The sequence below is a fragment of the Pseudopodoces humilis genome, chromosome 10 (genome assembly GCF_049639895.1).
Source record: "Pseudopodoces humilis isolate 2021_Gansu_Grassland_sample_001 chromosome 10, ASM4963989v1, whole genome shotgun sequence".
Classification (NCBI taxonomy): Eukaryota; Metazoa; Chordata; class Aves; order Passeriformes; family Paridae; genus Pseudopodoces; species Pseudopodoces humilis.
The window spans coordinates 13,078,202-13,096,862 of NC_142209.1; the positions used below are offsets into that span (position 1 = coordinate 13,078,202).

The 18,661-nt window shown below is 34.0% G+C and overlaps 1 protein-coding gene across 5 annotated transcripts in view; it reads right to left on the reverse strand.

The window, feature by feature from the left end:
* Positions 1-231: 231 nt before the first annotated feature.
* AGL (amylo-alpha-1,6-glucosidase and 4-alpha-glucanotransferase) overlaps positions 232-18,661 on the reverse strand; it is a 36,452-nt gene continuing 18,022 nt past the window's right edge. For all 5 annotated transcript variants that reach the window (XM_014250658.2, XM_014250657.2, XM_014250659.2 and 2 more), the window contains exons 18-34: positions 17,518-17,642; positions 17,294-17,406; positions 17,048-17,182; positions 16,396-16,526; positions 15,683-15,819; positions 14,100-14,233; positions 12,760-12,935; positions 10,982-11,084; positions 9,532-9,757; positions 9,025-9,136; positions 8,508-8,643; positions 7,223-7,335; positions 6,258-6,469; positions 5,609-5,706; positions 4,960-5,047; positions 4,737-4,870; positions 232-3,313 (exon numbers count right to left, since the gene is read on the reverse strand). In XM_014250658.2, the coding sequence (XP_014106133.1) occupies positions 3,196-3,313; positions 4,737-4,870; positions 4,960-5,047; positions 5,609-5,706; positions 6,258-6,469; positions 7,223-7,335; positions 8,508-8,643; positions 9,025-9,136; positions 9,532-9,757; positions 10,982-11,084; positions 12,760-12,935; positions 14,100-14,233; positions 15,683-15,819; positions 16,396-16,526; positions 17,048-17,182; positions 17,294-17,406; positions 17,518-17,642 (2,291 nt within the window). In that variant the 3' untranslated portion in view covers positions 232-3,195. The remainder of the gene's footprint in view (positions 3,314-4,736; positions 4,871-4,959; positions 5,048-5,608; positions 5,707-6,257; positions 6,470-7,222; positions 7,336-8,507; positions 8,644-9,024; positions 9,137-9,531; positions 9,758-10,981; positions 11,085-12,759; positions 12,936-14,099; positions 14,234-15,682; positions 15,820-16,395; positions 16,527-17,047; positions 17,183-17,293; positions 17,407-17,517; positions 17,643-18,661) is intronic.

An 18,661-nucleotide genomic window follows, 5' to 3' on the forward strand; every position in this document is an offset into this window, starting at 1 on the left:
CCAAACTCAGCTAGGACAGCTAACAAGGACACCAATATAAGAATCTCAAGTTCCTGCTTTTTTTTCTAGTAAGCTGTTGTTTTTGTAATAAGTGTTGTTAGCACATTTTAACATTTAACCTGAGGACTTAACAATCTCTCCCCTGTATGTAAAATCGCAAGAAGTGAACAAGCAACATCAGCTGCAAAGTTTGACTTTTTTTTTTAAAAAAAAATAAGCACAAGGAAAAGGTTAACTCTGAATTAAAGAATTTTATTTTGTGCATTTCAGAAATGAATAATGACATTTTCTAAAATCAGCTGTTGCTGTGATAGACAGACATGTAAAGCTCATATTTCCATTTTACATTACAACATGCAGTGTGAGAATGATACATTAATTTGCTTGAACTCTTAAGTTAATCATGTTTGACTAAATCAAGAGCTATTAACTGTGTGAACAGTTGATAACAGTTAAATTATTTCAATTGGGAGGAAAAATAATTATTAATACAATATAGGTCAAGAAGCACCAACTGGAACACAATGGATGCACAGTTCCTACTGAGTTATTTAGTTTATTTCTATTTTACCAATTATACGTTTGCATTACTAGAAGTTTTTCAGTATAAAATATAAATTATAATGATACAGCTCAGGATCAGTCAATATAAATCAGCTATTTTTAGGGGATAATGACTTGATCTATGTGGATATCAGCTCATTTTATGTTAGATTTAACATTGTTTTCTTCCCTCTTCATTTTTAAACTGTCTGGCTTGACAAAGTGTTGAGTAGCTTTTTGAGAAAAAAAAAAACAAAACCAACAAAAACCCCCCAAACTGATAAACCTCCACCCTCCAAGAAAGTTAATAACCTTAAATCTTACTTTTGTTGCTACTTAACAGCAAAGTCAACCAATACATATTATTTCCCTATTTAAAATATTTGTTACTAAAACTATGCTCAACTAATCAGTGCAGAAGCAACATTATAAATGGGCATGTTTAGAAGTTTCATATGTATTTTTGTGTACACAGTGGTGATTTATCTTTAAAATTTTACTATTAAATTAGAAAAAACCCTAGTAGTGACAAATATGCAGTCTCTATCAGCAGTGCAGGTTGCAAAATTCAAAAGCAATCTGTACATAACATAGGAAGGTTTTGATGAAAATTTTCTCATGTTTTTTTTTCCAACTCTTAAAGAGTGTTATTGCCAATGAATATGATTTTGACACCTGGTGGAAATCTTCAACAGTCATAGCTCTTAAGCTTCCCTTTCAATTTTAAAATGCTTTCATGAAGTAAGAACAATTTTTTTTCTGCCATTTTGCTCCTGCTTTCTAAGCTGCAGGAGCCATAAAACATACCTTGAAAAAATAAACAAGAAATAAGTATCCAGGAAAACAGTAAAGCTAGTGAAACAGTAGGACAAACTTCAATATAATTATCAAGAATTTTTGAAAGTTCAGTGCAGTATGAAAAATACTTTCTATGCCTCTTGCACATTAAAAAAAAATCTGTAGCTGACATTTCAGTAACATTTTTGATCAAATGACATTTCTTATGCATTGTGTTGAGAAAATAAAAAATTCTCAACCCATGTACTGCAGCTCTAAAGTTCAGGTGTAATATAGACATTACCTATTCCTAATTTCTAAGGACTGAACACTTCAGCAAGGAAGTTAAAATTCTTATTAACCTTTCAAACAAATAGTATATGAGTATAGCCACTTCTTACACTTCATCTCTTGAACCTGTTAACTTGCCCTTACAGTATCTACCTGAAATACATCTCCCTGAACAAGACAGCATGTGTGCACTGTACACAGAATACAGAAACTTTAAAATGCAGACATGATAAAATCTTGAGCTATGTGTTTTAGTGCATTATAATCACATCCTGTATTTATTTTTTCAGCATATGTTGTCTAACATTAAGAAATAGTGCTTTTGCTTTTCTGCCTTGTGATGTGGGAAGTGTTGTCAACCTCACTCTCTCCCTATTTATTGCATTAAGATGGAAAAATTGTACGAAGAGTTGAGAATTACCAAGTGCTCTCATCTCAGTTTGTGAACCCTGAACTTAGTAAGGACATGCAGGCATCCATCCAAATATGAAAAAACACATTTTGCATCATGTTCACTGGATTTGTTCCCAAAGGACACCACACAGAGGTAGCATGCATATTGTTATTGGTGCAATTTCAAAAGGCCTAGAAGCCTCATATTCTCCTCTCTGACAGTAGGCTACTATGTCTTTCCACTGTGATAAGCATTTCCACCTGATTAATAGAGCTAGGATTTTCCCAAAGAAAGAAGGGCTCGGGTGACCCTATCTCTTCAATAAATTCTTTTAATAAGCAGTCAAGCATGTTGGCCTTCCCTAAAATATAGGCTCTGCATTGTATGCACACTTCTTATGAATTGCCCATGGTGAAAACCAGATATAAAAGAAAAAACAGGTTTGCTATATTGCTCATGGTATTTAAATAAATCTAAAGACAGATTAACATTATTAATTACCTCATTATTGCTTGAGTTAACTCTCAAAGCAAAGTTCTCAAAATTTTATATATAACTTCAAAAGTTGATTTATTACAGTATTCATACACTTTATTTCTGAGGTTGCTTAGTGGAGTGTTCAATTGAACACATACAAAAACATCCCCATTATACAGTTCAATGGAGAGATAACATATTATGCCTTCATTAATGCACGGTGCTAGAGCACATAGCATACCAAACTCAGAAAGCTGGAGGTTAGTCTACTCCCCCTTAAGCATGCATTTCCAAAAACATTCATTTACTCTTTAAGAGACAGGAAAAAAAACAAACATAAGATCTGTGCTGCTTATTTTTAGCTCAGGAAGGAACAAACTTACTTTGTTACATTTTGTTTTCAAAAAGCTAAAAAACCAAAGCTACTTAAAATTAAGTTTGTGCATATTCTTAAAATTGCTCCTTAGTAAAAGTTTCTGCATCGAGTGTGCACTGCAGTTTTATTTTATTGTCATGCCCTGATTTTCAAAATACCTGAAGCCCCACACAGTTATAGGGTACAGAAGACGATGGCGTTCAGCATCTCTAAAAGTCAGGACACAGCTTAAGTGATTGTGCAGAACAGTTAATTTCCCTTGCAGTGTAAGCCAAGTGTTCATTTATGCCCAATAGTAAGACCACAGAAGTTTCATCAAATCAATCAAAATAAACTTTTACAAGTCATAAAGGATTTCAAGAATAACACCAATCGACCATGCCTGAGTTTCACAGCTAAAAGGACAATACTGCCCATTCTCATTGGTTAGCTCTGGAAGCCCTTTCCAGGATGATCTGACAAAAGAAAACACAAGTGAGTATTGTTGTTAGATTATTGATTAAAATAAAACGAACATTTCATTTTAAAGCCTTTTGGGAGGGAAACTCAGTAGGAAACTGAAAAGTTTGACTAAAGGTCTACTCTCCTACAACCACAGTATATCCTTTAATAATTGAGATCTAATATTTTTTTCACCTGCAGTTGTTAATTGTAGTGGAAGCGCCCCTTCTTCAAAGCAGACTCTCTGCTACTAATAGTAACTAAATTTACGCAACTGGTGTGCTGCTCCTGTTTCTCATTCTGGTAGTTTTGCATTTGGAAGATGAGGTACCAATGGTATTCAAACTACACTTGAAATTTATTATGGTGCTAAAAAGTGACAAGGGCTGGAAGATAGCATGATTACATAAACCTTCTCTTCTTCCTTAGGAACAAAACCCTCCCACAAACTAGCACAAAAAACTCAAAAAAACTACTTACAAAAAAACAAAGCCTATTGCTACATTAAATATGCTGTACAGAAACAAAGTATTAAAACAGAGAAAAAAAATAAAATTATATATATATACACACTACTTTAATAAGACAGAAAAGCAACGAGTGTTACCAAACTGCAAGTTATTTCTGATACTACCAAACAAGCAACTTGGTCAAAATACTGTGTAAGGCAAAATGTTGCTTCACAAATCCTTTTTTCTTCCTTGTGTGGTCAGACAAATTTTTATGTCATGAGTCCTGAATTACTTTTTTGGGTGAAGATAAATATGTGTTTCATGTGCTACAGAACAGATTATATGGAAGAGATATCAAGGGCAAGATGTTCTGTTTGTTTTAGCTTGTCTCAAATCCTTATTAATTAAAATAAACAGCAAAAGAGGAAAAACAGCATGTAGGTTTGGTGGTTTGGTTTGAGGGAAAATGCAAATTCCTCTGTCTCCTTAGAAAAATCAAGGTTTATTAGTATGACAGCTTCATAATTTTAAATTCCTCACGTAGAACACAATAAATACTTTTAACAATACTTTTCATCATTTTATCTGCTACAATTTTAATCTGCCACTACTCGTCCTTTAACCATTATGTTCTACAAAGTTTGTTTTTAAATATTTTGATTTTTTTAAAAAACAACTCACCAACATTTTTTTCTGAATTTGACTTTTTGAATTAAATAAGATCCTAATTTTTACATAAAATTTATTTCACCCAAGCTTTGCATGGGTAAGTATTAGGAGTTCTGCAATCTGTAAAAGGCACTAGATCTCACCTGTATTTGAAACCTGACTTGAGAACTGCAAGTGCACATATAGCAGACAACTTCCTATCTAGAAAAGAGATCCTATTTATAGTATAGATCTGTACTCTAAAATGCAGCTAGATGGTGGATACCAGTAGCTGGGTATTTTGAATATTTTGAATCTGTGTTTGTTGTTACCTTACCTTTCAAGATGAACATAGTGGCGAGAAAGAACATTCTTAATCATAACTACAGTTTTTGCATATATCTCTGGACCAATCAACCTAGAGAAATACAGTTTGGCACGAAGAAAATATCCAATCGGCCACACCCATTCCTAAATAAAGAATGACAAGATGATTATCAAAGCAGTTGGTTTGAAAAGACGACTACATTTCTTCTAAAATTGAAGGAAGTAGCTCTTACAGGTCCTTGGTGATAATTAAACCCTCTGGCTACATTGTAGTTGTCATTGTCAAGAGCATTATCATAGACTCCACAGTACACCATATCACTGCAAGAAACAAAAAAAAGTATTATGTAAACAAAGTCTTAATTAAAAATTATACACATAAAAGGAAAACAAATTAACTGAAAAAGTTGTCATTTACATTCATTGATGGTTAAGTTAGGGAGGTCTCTACCAGCTTCTGTACTTTACTTGACAGTGTAATTCCAAGTAAAGTTTAAATTAGTAGAAAAATGGTCAACGTCTAGAAAGGACTTAAGAGTCATAATTTTACCCTTTTACTCAAACTGTAGTGCTATATACTGTATCAAACACCATATGTCCAGGGATGCAAATTCAATATCTTTGGTATGATACCAAATTTGACTTGCTTACTGTGAGGCATCCAAAACCACCCAGCCACTGCCTATATAAAAAAATCAATTTTATGGACTTCTAGGACAGCAAAACAATTGTTCTGGAAGTACTTCCTGCAGCCTTATTTCACTGGTATAAATGAAGATTTCTCATCATCACCACCACCCCTGTCCTACATCAAATAATTCCTACTTGTCATGCTTATCATCTTTAGCAATTACCACTTGATCTTATCTCTACTGTACTTACTCTGGGTCTAAGGTTTTCATGCCTAATGGACCAAGAAGCTTTTCCTCTGCTATCTGCAGAGCTTTCCAAGCTCTCTCAGGTGTAAACAACTCAGGGGCCTAATAAAATAAAGATTTAATGAATAATCTCTGTGCATATACATATATAAGGCTGTATACAAATGCAGAAGACAGCAAAAAGCCTGAGTATTGCATTGCTGAATAAATTTCTGTAATCTGAAAGTCAGAGTAAACAAGAAAATAGAAGGTATCCAGTGCTTTCTTAAATTTTGTTTTTATTTTATATACCCTGGCCAAATATTATTACTGAAGCTCTTTATAAATCTTTACAATTCTTTACAATGAAGATAAAGAATCCATCCTTTTTAGCCAATTTGATGGGAAAACCAGCCATCCAGACCTAGCTATAAAAGATATTCTGAATACAGTGAACATGACAAATTGGCAAGTCGTGTCTTGATACATTTTTAGGAGACAGTCCAAGATGGACAAATATTAAAAGCATGGAAAAAAAGCTGCTTTCACAAAGTTATTCCAAGCAATGTATGTTCCTGATAGAATGCCAAGAAGATGGACCTTAAAATTTTCTTCGTAACTGAACTAAGCTTGCATTTAAGTGCAAAATCCTCTTTCCACTCCCCCACACTTACCACAACCATTGCTACTGGAAAATTTGGCCTGAGCTGGTAATCACACCATGGACTTGAAGCTCCATAGCTGTCCTTATAAATTCCACGTTTGTGTACAAGATCTGGGTGTTTTTCATTAGGATCTGCTGGATTCTCAGAGACAAAGAATAGCCTTTCAAAGTGTCCTTGAATTTTCCTGTCCCACTCATCATATGTGATAATCTCCTCCTTTCCTGTAAGATGTTACATACACTTTTAATTTTCTGCAATCAGCCACAGTGACAACAGCAGAAGTATGCTTCTTGAATTCCTGAATATAATAGAATATATTACAGAATATAACAGAAGCAGACCTAGGATCACCTCTCTCAGTTTGTTATTCCCTACATTAAGGCCAATTGTACAGATCACTGAAATTGCAACAGATCACTGAAATTTCTAGTGAGACTAAAACAAGGTCAAAGTCTCCACAGGGCACATATTCACTTGGGCTGGCTAAGCTTAAAATAACTTTGTGATTAGAAGAGTATTCCCTCTAAAACATAAGGGACTTCCAATGATATTTATGTAAATATTCTCAACAAGGGGTTTTCTGTGTTATGAATATTGGCAGAGGGACAGAAAGATAAAATAAAAACAAGTGTCCTTGTCTTTAAAACTTTAAAATCAGTTTGCATTCTTGCAATGAAAGATAGAATCATCATAATACACAGTAACCTTATCACTTATATCCATTTTGAGAAAAAGCATTTGGCTCTAAAATTTCTTTATAATCCACTGAATAAACTATTTGAAATATTGAGAAGACAATATAAATTCCTAATAAATTTTTATAGTAATAGAAGGATTTTGATCATACAAGATCCTTTCTCAAGTTTTTGCCCTTTTACCCCTAAACCTTCTTCTGAGGTTATATGGTCACTATTTAATTATTTTAGTTATTTTTGTAGCCCAGTAATGCAATTATGAGATGTGCCTGTTCTTACCATGTCTTTTTACAGTGACTCCACGGAATGGAAATATGTTTTTCCCAGATAAATCCATCAACCAGTGAACAGCTGACTTGCACAGGCCAACCATTTCCACAGCAGAGCCATCTCTAAAATAATGATGATGAAAACCCTCATTATTTACTTTAAGAAGGCTATTAAAGTTCAATGAGTAACTGAAAAATTTAGATTAGTAAGTATCTTATTTAGACAATTTCTTTTTTCTCCTTTGCCTACTATTCCCCTGTTTCTCAGTCAAGGAATGAACTTGATTGTAAATTGGGTAGCAAATACCTTTTTCTGTCCAACAGCCTTATTTAAAGTGGTATTATCGTATCCAGCTAATTAGCACAAATGGAAGATAATTTTATACCAGTGATTAAGAACATGAAAAAAGGATCAACGCGAAATGTGGTCCTCTGATGTTAAAATGGTCTTTAATACAAAGCTTCTCAACTGCACATACACTTCTGTAACTTCAGTAATAGTTCTCCCATAAGAGATTACTCAAGTCAAAAGTGAGGGATTAAAATAAGTACTAAATGCACTTCTTGGACTTGCTTCTTTTTTCAGATAATATTCATGCAATCAATATGTACAAGTATTTCATATTGTATCATACTCAGCTTTACTGTCTACTTGATGGAAATTTCTCTCTCACATCACCAACTCAGCCTCTTTTGGGAAGTTCCTCAGTCTCGGCTCTCAATTAAAATGCTCGACTTGTCAAGCAAGATAACATTTTCCTCAATTCTCACAAATGGATGGCAATTGATTTGAAGCTGATACTATACTAAATTCAAGCAAGGATGCCTGCAGCAGTTTGCTAGCACATAATAAAGAGCCTATTTCAAAACGCCTAATCTCAACTCTAAAAATGTAGATGTTGTAAAATATTTTTGAATTCAAACTAAGAAGTATTCAAACAACACAATTATCAATATATAACTCATATGAGAAGTCTGAATAACAAAGTACTGGTAGTACAACAAGTATACAGTATTTCATAAATTATATTTTACTACTTGAATTCAGAAGTCAACTCTTGGCATGGAGCCAAGACTGTGACAGAAGCCATGGGCTTCACCTGCCCAAGAACACAGCTTTTGACTTCAAATCAGCACAAAGAAAAAAAAATCCATTAACAGTTTAGCAGGTAGAAACATTTAGAACATTTGAGAGATCATCTCTCAGATGTGTCAGTAGAACTCATAGTGGTTCTGCAGAATTATTTAAGTTAAAAAAATTAAAAAACCCCCTGCCTAAAGCCTGGCTTTCATACCTCGGAGTAGCTGGAATTCCTTTGTTACGAGCTTTGTCGCTCTCTCCCATTTTATCCATCCAAGTGCCACAATTGAAGCGGTTCCCTCCAAAGACAAAGCCAGTTTCATGGTCAATGCCTGCAGTTACATTAAAACCTGGCAAGAAAGAATATCAGGTATTAACTTCATTTCTTAGATAAAACAAAACCCCAACTATCCACACTTCCAACCCAAACATCCTAATAAACAAAAAGACCTTCCAACAAGACCTGAGGTAGGTTTATGAAGGAAACTGTACTTTAAATGAAATTTTAAAGATAACTTGCACCATAACATATGACCAGTTGCTAACAATAAACTATTATTTAGGCATTCCAAAAATATTACATGTATATAAAGTAATACAGGTTTTATTACAATAAATATAATTTTATTTTAAAAAACATGATCAGTAGAAAGAGGAAATAAGACAAAAAGGGAATACAAAATATAATCATCAACTTCTGTTTTACACAATAAGTGTTCTGTGTATGTTACCTTCGTCTCTCATTTTTTCATCAATCTGAGGACCAGCATTTCTTTCTCGGAAGTTTATGCCTTCCATATGTCGTTGCATTGTTTCCTGTATTACTTCATAAAGTGGCTGATCCTAGATTTGTTACATGTTTGGATGACATGTGAAAGGCAAGATGAAAAATGAGTAGAAAGCATTTCTTAAATCTCTAGTTTATGTGATATTCCAAAAAAACTCCCAAACCATCAAACATTTTCAAGTAGCATCCTTGGCATTGGCAATACATTGTATACAACTTTTCATATAAACATTCTTTTCAACACAAAAAGCAACAAAAAGGTTTAGAAACGGATGAAATTTTTTTTCTTCCTTGCACTTGGTGATGCAAGAAGTGCCTAAAACATGGAATTCTTCTGCTATAATCAAATTTCACCATAAACAACAGATAGCAACAGGTTCTTGTAGCTAGAAAAAGATTACATCCTTTGATTAAAACATTACAGTTTTGTTAAATGAGAAGAATTTTTTACCACAGTGCCTGCAGGCTGAGGAGAAGAGTCATCTCTTGGGTACATCCTAGAAACAGGACACCTGAGAATGTCTAATCCATTGGGAACAATTTTACAGTACTCCTGGATACACTGAAGCCACCACCACACAGCATCACGACAGTTGTATCTGGCATGTGTCCCCCCACCAAGCAGATTGGGAATGAGACCATGTCTTAAAGTCCCAGCAAATGCTAAAATGATGTTTCTAGAAGAAAAGAAAATTGCAGTCTTGACTAAGTTGCCTTCAAGGCCATTATTGGACCAAGTATCAAGCACAAAGCATATAGGGTTACATTAATAACAAGAAGACAAACAGGATTTTAAAGATAGACGACAAAAATTTGCTGTTGAAAGCTACAAATTACTCAACTTAGCATGAACTTCTTTTGCAATAAAAACATACCCATTCCATAACAAATTCCTCAACATGAATACATTTAAATCAGTTTGTACAAAACATACATCATCTATTCATATGGAAAAGATAATTTGCTTTTTAATATGTAGTGATATAGATCCTAAATCCAAATCCCACTGAGGTCACAGGGAAGGTTGTTATTGACCTGGTATATGATTACCCTGGTATCCATTCTGATGGGTGGGGTGGAATGGGGACGGAGGGCAGGAGTAGATGGGAAATTCCTATTAAAATACAGAGAGGTGACAGCAACTGAGGTTATGAGAAGTTTAATTTGAGAACCGTTGCGCATACCTTGCAGAAAACAGATTCCAACTAGCTTTAAAAGGCAAAATACTCATTCTAGTTGACTGCAGATCTCTCTGCATGAGAAAGCTAACAGTTGGCCAAATGTGTAACAGCATAAATACATGCTGATTTACGTCAACTAATTTTTATGTTTCTATTATGTGCTAAGCTCCATTCAAATTAATGTTCATCAAAATATCAAATTCATCTGCCTTATGTATGGCTCATGTCAGGTTAAATATTTATAGCTACCAGATTGCAATACACAAATAGCTGATTTATAGTATCAACAGACAAATACTAGCAGTTACAAAATAAACCACGACAGACCTGCATTCTTGCCTTTCTGATTAAAACAGTATCCTCTTTTGATACTTCAAATTTTTACATAAATAATTCTGAAATTACTGCTCAGCAACAATGATGCAAGTATTACCGAAACAATCACTTTGTCCAAAGACAAACAGTAGCATTGCTGGGGTTAAATCTACCTTATCTCTACAGAACATCAACTTTGTATCAGTGCTAAGAAAGCAAAAGAGTATTTGAATAGTATTTTTAATCCCACTTATAGGAAGCTCCCAAATATGTCTAGTGCCATTGAAGTTTTACACTGCACATCAACTTTTTCTAAGAGCTTGTGCAACAGCTCAGGTTTTGAGAGCGTTGCTTTCTCCTAACTGCCTACAAAGCCAAGAAGAACCAAGGCTAGGCCAGTCTTACCTTGCTTCTAGATAGCGCCCAGTAACTAATAGTAGACCTCTTAGTGCAATAAAAGTATCCCTTCCCCATGAACGAAAAATTCCAGAAGAAAAGTGAGGTAAACCTGAAGAGAAAAATCATTGTTTATTTGAAATATTGTAATCTAGGAAAAACTTATAAATGAGGATAAATTTTTTATGCCTGGTTATTTTATACATGTGTGCTTGGAGATTTCTGCTGTATCAATTAATTAGATGAACAATCTCCTATACCAAGTTCTTGATAGAATTAAATACACCCTATTCGAGAACAACATCTTCTAGAATTTCAAGATCACATGAAAGCATTTCACATACTAGTAACAATGACATTTAAAAAGTTTTATTAAATCACTTGGCAACTTAAAAAAAAGGTTAATTAAAAGAAACAAAAAACTAACCAAAAAATCAGAACTCTGACAAGATTGTAACACTTTGTTGGTACGAGTTTATGTATGAGAGTTGTGGCATCTCAGAAGCATAATGGGGATGAGACTGTTCTCAGACACTGAAAGACATCCTGCTTCTCTTTTCCAGCTGCCTATAGAACTATACATTTTACTGCAGACATTCTAACATGTAGCTTTAGGAATGATTCTGGTAAGTTCTAATAATTAAAACAGTAAGGTCCATACTTTTCTTCCATTTGTCTCCTTTTATGATCTATTAAACAGAAATGACACATGGTAAGGTTCCAAACCAGAAGTCTCTTCTGCTTGCTTGACAGAACAATATTTCACTTCTTATCACTTATTTTAACAAAGTATTTGCTAATTCTCAAATATGGCCTCCACATCTCTGCAAATTTATAGTACATGGCAGCAGCACTTGAGAATGACAGTCTGTGTAGAATTTAAAAATCTCAGGCACAACTACCAGTGAGTATGTGAATGGAATATTTAAAACCAAACCCTTCAGTACAGTTAATCTTTATGACCAGTTTAAGGGAACACTGTGCCTCTGTGCTTCCAGGTAACACTAAAGCAGGCAAATGGAATGTTATTAAAATCCAGAAACTAAAAGCAATAAACTTAGGCAAGAGTAATGGCAAAAAGAAGAAAAGCACTCCACTCAGAGATGCCACTGCATCTGTGGATGTTTAAAAGTTTCCATGGCTTCGGAAAAGGAATGAGTGAACTCAGAACCAAAATAAATTCATTCTAAGCCACAGAAGATAATACTTTGGACATAGGCAAATGCCCATAGGAAGACTGCCAGATGCTGGCAGAACATTTGGAGGTATAAATACTACTTGCTGACTGCTTTTAAGCTCTTGCCTTTTGGAGACAGTTTCAGATCAGGAGTTGTGGTCTGCTAATGGTTCCTTCTGAGAACTTGCAAAGCATAAATTCACTCTTGTTACTCCATTACAATTCACTTTTTAAACTCACATTTATAAAAGATACACTAAAACCCCTTATGATAAGTATACTCATTTCAAGCAAGTCTTCTGGAAAAGAAAACATATTTGTACACCTCTATATATGGTAACAACAAATACAGGAAAAAAGTCTCAAAAGTCTCAAAATAAAGCATCTCCCTACCAACCTCCATGAGTACTACTAGAGAAAATCCCCATACTTTCAACATGAGGAAATTTTGACTTTAAACACAAGGGAAAAGTGAGTGAAAGTGCTGCATCTTATACATAGTTTCTGACATATGGCTCTCAAACATGATGCAGAAAATTTCAATATAGTTACTAAAACCAGTTTAACTGCTTTGGAAGACTTCTTTTTTTTAAAGGTTGTTCTCACTTACCAGCTGCCAAGGAAACACAACATTGCTCTTTCTGATTTGTAATCTCATTCAGCCTATAGGGAACGTCATGTAAGGAAGGAGACAGATCTGGCAGACAAGAGTATTTTCCTATCCCACATAACTGGATTGAACCCAAGGAAAGGTGTTTAACAAACATTGATCCATTCTGCACAAAGCTGTAATTCAAAACAATTAAATTAAAATAACATTGCATTCAACAATAGAAGTCTATAAAATGTACCTTTTTTCATTTACACAAGGCTATGACAAGCATTACATATAAGAAATATAAAAAACTAGCAATGAATTAATACTAGCATTTTTCATTAACTGATTTTTTATCTAAGATTTAATTTGTAAATCACTCATTTTCCTAAAATGGGTGCCCAACATTAGGAGTCAAATCTTAATTGATTAATGCCAGTGGAAGTGTTTATAATATGTACTTAAAGAAAAAAGTTTAAAAAAATTGTTTTGGTTTAGTTAAAGCCTATCACAGACCTAAAATTTCAAAAATATAATAAAAAATATTTTATTATGAATAAAAGTTTGTCAGAACTAGTCAGTATTTTTAAAGACCGTATTTTTACATATATATACAAAAATTGCAAATCAAAAAGTCTGTTAAGGCATTGCTTGAAATAGTTGATCTCCATTCTCAACTAGTTCACCTCCAAGCATTTTTTCATAAAATATATTACGCTCCATGATTTCACAGCCATACCAAATTCTATTCCCATTTTAATTTCCCTGTTTTTACAAAAGATATCCACTTGGTCGGCATATTCATAGCTAGAATAAAGCCTCCATGAAATGCATCTCCCTTGCCTTTGCAAGAAAAAAGAAGTAGACTCTGAAGATGAAACAGTTGTTTCAAAAAGTAAGCAGACTGCTCAGATAATGGGAGTAATAATGGAGAAGTTTTGAACAAAGCATCGTTGTAGAGAAGTGTTGAACAAAGCATCAGCATCAAATACAATTGGGGATTTTCTTAGTTACCTGAACTTTAAAGAATCATTGCATTGGTACTAAAATTATAGCAAAAAAAAAAAAAAAAAAAGCTTCTAAAAACTAGTAAAAAAGATGCTGGCTTTGGGTTTCCTCCTCCTACTGCACAATGACAACCATGGTTATAAACTGAAACCCTCTATATGTGTCTGAACTCTCAGTCTTCCAAACCACCACTGTTAGAAGATGGATTTGATAATTCTCTACCAATTGTACCCTTTCACATTAGAGGAGTATGAAAATACTCAAATTACATTCTCCAGCAGATAAACCTTAAAAGGTTCTGGTATATACAAATGCCTTTATAGTTCTGATAAGAAGGCCAAGCATACCTCGACATCTGATGCCATCCTACATCCAGAAGCGTTGTGTATGCTCCCACTAATATGGCATCAAAGTAACATGGGATGAGGTAACGTGGAATTCTCTTTAGGTAGACAAACATGGCCCTCAACCATTTACCAACCTATTAACATACAACAGAATTAGAACTTGATCCATCGAAGTTCAAAAGCCAGTGCTTTCAGGATCCATTTTGTTACAGTTTTGGATATGTATTACATCCCAGTTATGCTGTACTCTTCTGCTAAACATTCAGCTAAAAGACATGAACTCTAAGAAGAGTACTAGACAAAAATGTGTATTGCATCTATACTAAATAGGCCAAAATGTGAAGTATAGAAGGAGACTATATTTTGCTAGACTTACAGTTGAAAAATGAACTTCCATGAAATTGTTATTAAAATTAAGTAACAAGGAAAACTCACAACTCAAAAGGCATCACTATAATCTAAGCATAAGAAGGAAGTATCACATTGCTAAAAAAACAAGACTGAAGAGATAAAACTTAAGACCAGGAATAAAAAGTTATCAGAGCTTAATTATGTAGAGTCACTTGTCAATGTGACTGCAGGTGTGTGTGTTGGACTCAGGATTCTACAGCTTCACATCCTTACATCATTGGGAAACATCTGACATATGGAAATTATTTTTCTCATCTTCTAATCCTGCTAAATAACATAATGACAACTCTAGTAAATCACTTAAAGATTTAAGCCCTGCAGATAAAGAATGCACCTGTCAAAATATCACATGACTTATGTCTTTGAATAAGAATGAGACATTACAAATTAAGAACTCAAAAATACATAGGAAAAAAAGCAGTAGTCTTTGATGAGTAGTAAATGTGGCAAGTATTAGACTAACTTTTTTTCTAGAAAAGCTCTGTTTCTTAGGTCAAATTTAGCATTTGCCTCAGTACATTAAACTTTTATCTGTACTTCTGCTTTGTATTACTAGACTTGACTTCAGGAATAAAACAAAGTAAGAATATTAAAGCCCCTATTATTGTATTTTTAGGCAAGTTACAAAAATCAGGTCTTGTGAAATAAATAAAGCAGTTTGCATGTAGGAAAATAAACTATGTCAAAGAAAAGGACCACACTGGAATGCAGCTATAAACCAACTTTGAATCGCAGAAATTCCTGTCTTTCCAGTGCTTGGCTGACTGTAACTATCATACTCATATGTGCATTAGTATTTAGGCACCATCTTGAAAGTACTTAAAAAACAAACTATCCCAAAAAAACCACTCCCAAACCTAAGGGAAAAAAGTATCAGTAATTTAATTTTTTATTTGAGGAGAAGTAAAACAGGGAGGGACTCCTGCAAGCCTTCACGCAAGAGCTAACAATATCTCCATGCCCTTCATATTTTTCATTTCCCTTTTGCAATCTATTCTTTAATAGGTTTGAGGGGAGGGAAGAAATATTAATGAGTTTAACCTACTAGAAAAAATTGCCTAGGCAGGAAATGTTATAGATAGTGTGAATTAAACAAAATATATCAGTAATTGAAAATGAAACAAACTAGCAATTTAAAACCCCAAAGTTACCAAATAAGTATTTTTACTCACTTCTGCACAGGCTCCAGCACGCGAAATCAGACGATTACTGACATAATCAATCATCCAGTCTCCAGATCTTAAATTATCACAAAATGGATGACCCAAATCATTCTTTGGTCTAATGTCTGCCATCACTGACATTAACCCTGAAGATATAAACCCAACTCTGTATTAAAAGACACACCATTATCACAAACAGCAATTACAGTTCAGAAGGAAAAGGTACACAGCAACAGATGTTTTAACTAGATTGCTCCTCTTCACCTGCATAACAAGTTAAACTACAACCCAATTCCAGTTTCCTCTGCATAGATCCTAGTGACTTATGAAAATCATTGCAAATAACAAGCATGCTGGAATTTATATGAGTGATAAATGACTTGCACTCCTCAGTAATCTAGTAACGCCTCAGGTTAGATTAATGCAACTTTTCACTGGGAGTATATTTGTTTTCCTTTTACTCTAAAAGTCCAGGCACTGGTGTTAAAACACATCCTGGGCTGCAGTGTTAAGTTTCAAAGCACTGAGAGAGAGGGGTTTTGTTCTAGTATAAGATTTCCTGGGTACAACACCAATTAGTAGCACAGCCAAGTAGAAAAAAAAATTACCTTTTTTACCAAACAATGGCAGCAGCAATACAATAGCATTATGATGTGATCTAGATCAAGCAGCTCTCATTTACTTTTTTTACTTAACAGAAAAAATAATGCTGAAACTATTACCTTGGAGGCCTGCATACTTTAGGGGGGACCAGTTTGGTATGTTGTAACAGCCTCCACCATCTTCCTGTTCTTCTGCCTCACATCTATACAGCACTTGATTTAGTTCAGCCAAAGTTAGTTTAGATGCAATTCTGAAAAAACAGGGGAGAAAAAAAACCCAAAAAAAACCCAAAATAACATCAGTAGGGAAACGGGGAAAGGATTTCACAAACAATTCTCATTTCAGACTTACATTAAATCACTAAAATATATACAGTTCTCTCAATACTTCATCTTGGAAATTAGGAGCCTGATTTTTTGGGTGTTCCAAGATCTTCTCAGATGTCAGTGATAATTTAGAAACATTATTATTTAGATTTGCATTAAATACAAAATCATACCCAAACAATCACACCCCAACACTGAGAAGCAGACCATGTTGGAAAGTATACTTTAGGCAGCAACTACAGAAACTGGGAAGTTTTTCAGTATTAACCCCACTTAGTATTATACATATGTGAAGATCTCTCAGAGTTTTCATTGCACTCTGACAATTCAAACCCATCTGTATCACCACCACCAAAATTCAACAACCCTCAGTAGATGTACATAATATCCTTTGCTCCCCTAGTAGCTCTCTTGTTTCTATGTCAGAAACTTAAAGAATACTTACGAAGAAAATGGTGTTTTTAATATTGGTGCTGAGTGATCATCAGGAAGACTTCCTGATTTAAAATGAGAGCTGAACTGGATCAAATGATTGCGGAGTATCCCCACAGCCTCTTGTGCCTTTGGGTCCAGACTAACTCTGTAAATAAGAATGTATATCTTATAGAAATAAAGCACTTAGAAGAACTATTCTCCAGTCTCCTATTTCTTTTCAAACTTACACAGCCATATGGCAATTATTATAACGTACCTGAATACTATTACACTTCCTGGTGTTAACCTTTCAAATTCTATTTCTTGAACAAATTCATTTGGCCCTTTTATAGCAGTTCCAGCTTGCTTTATGATTTTACTGTCTTTTATCTTAAAAAAGAAAACATATTTGCAACTGAAATTCACTGTCGCTTTTTCTAATATAAAATATAAAAAATTTAAAATTATTACATCAGAACATAGGTGAAGGAGGCTAATTACCTGGATATGCTCTCTGAGTTCCACTGTAAAATTAGGCAATCCATTTATAAAATGCAGATCTTTTTTGTAAGGACTAGCACTTCTCTCAATTGTCCTTGCCTCAAGTACTACTTCATCTATTTTTCCTAGAAAAAGTTAAACCATGTTGCAGCTCTTAGGATATTTGAAATGAAAAAAAGTGATTCTTTCAAAATAATGAAACACAAGCTAAAATTTAAAAGCTGAATATTCAATGTATGAGTCTCTGTTGTACAGCAGAGGAACAGAAACATATGGCAAGGATTTTAAATATCTATAAATATTAATTACACACTCATATGCTGTACTGTATTTAAAATGGCAATTTTCATTATTTTTTAATAAATTAATCATAAAACCAGATGATGAGAGAATAACAACCTGTCTTTTACTGGTCATCAGCCTTCTTAGTTTCCCTATTACCTTTCAGGAGACTGTGCTAGATTGCTTTCCAAACTGCAGCTACAAATGGTTTATCTTCAAAGGGTAACAATTTATTATTAATATACAAATTTTAATTTTCTTTACCCTTTAAATAATTTACAGACATAGGGTATACAGGTCTTGTAAATATCTTAAAATATAATGCATCTGATTTTAAAACAAGCCCACAAATGCACTCAAAGAACTGAGTATATTTAAAAAGCCAGTTTGGAAAGCTTCTCTTCAGAAACATTTCCAAGTAATGCACGGAAATCATTATACTTTGTTTCTTTTAAGTACAGCAAATACTCTGCATAATTAATTATGTATATACAGCATACATATTGTCTTTAACTTATTCAATAGAGTTCTTATCAAGATGTATTTTCAAGCCACAAAATAGCTATATATATTTGAAAGCTGAACAGAAATGGAATCAACAAATAGGATAAAATTTTAGCCTCTCACCTCAGTACAACAGAATAAACAGTAATCCCCCCAACTCTGTACAAATAAAAGCTCTCACTATTAACTATTATTAGCTCACAAAAGAAGACCCTAACACCCCCCCTCCCCAAACCCTCAAGGGGAGCTTGCAGCAGGACTATACTCAACAGGAATGTTTCTGAAAACCCTAAGCACTGCAAGTCTGTTACTGGTTCTTTAACCACTTTTGGGACATACATGTTCATACATGTAATAG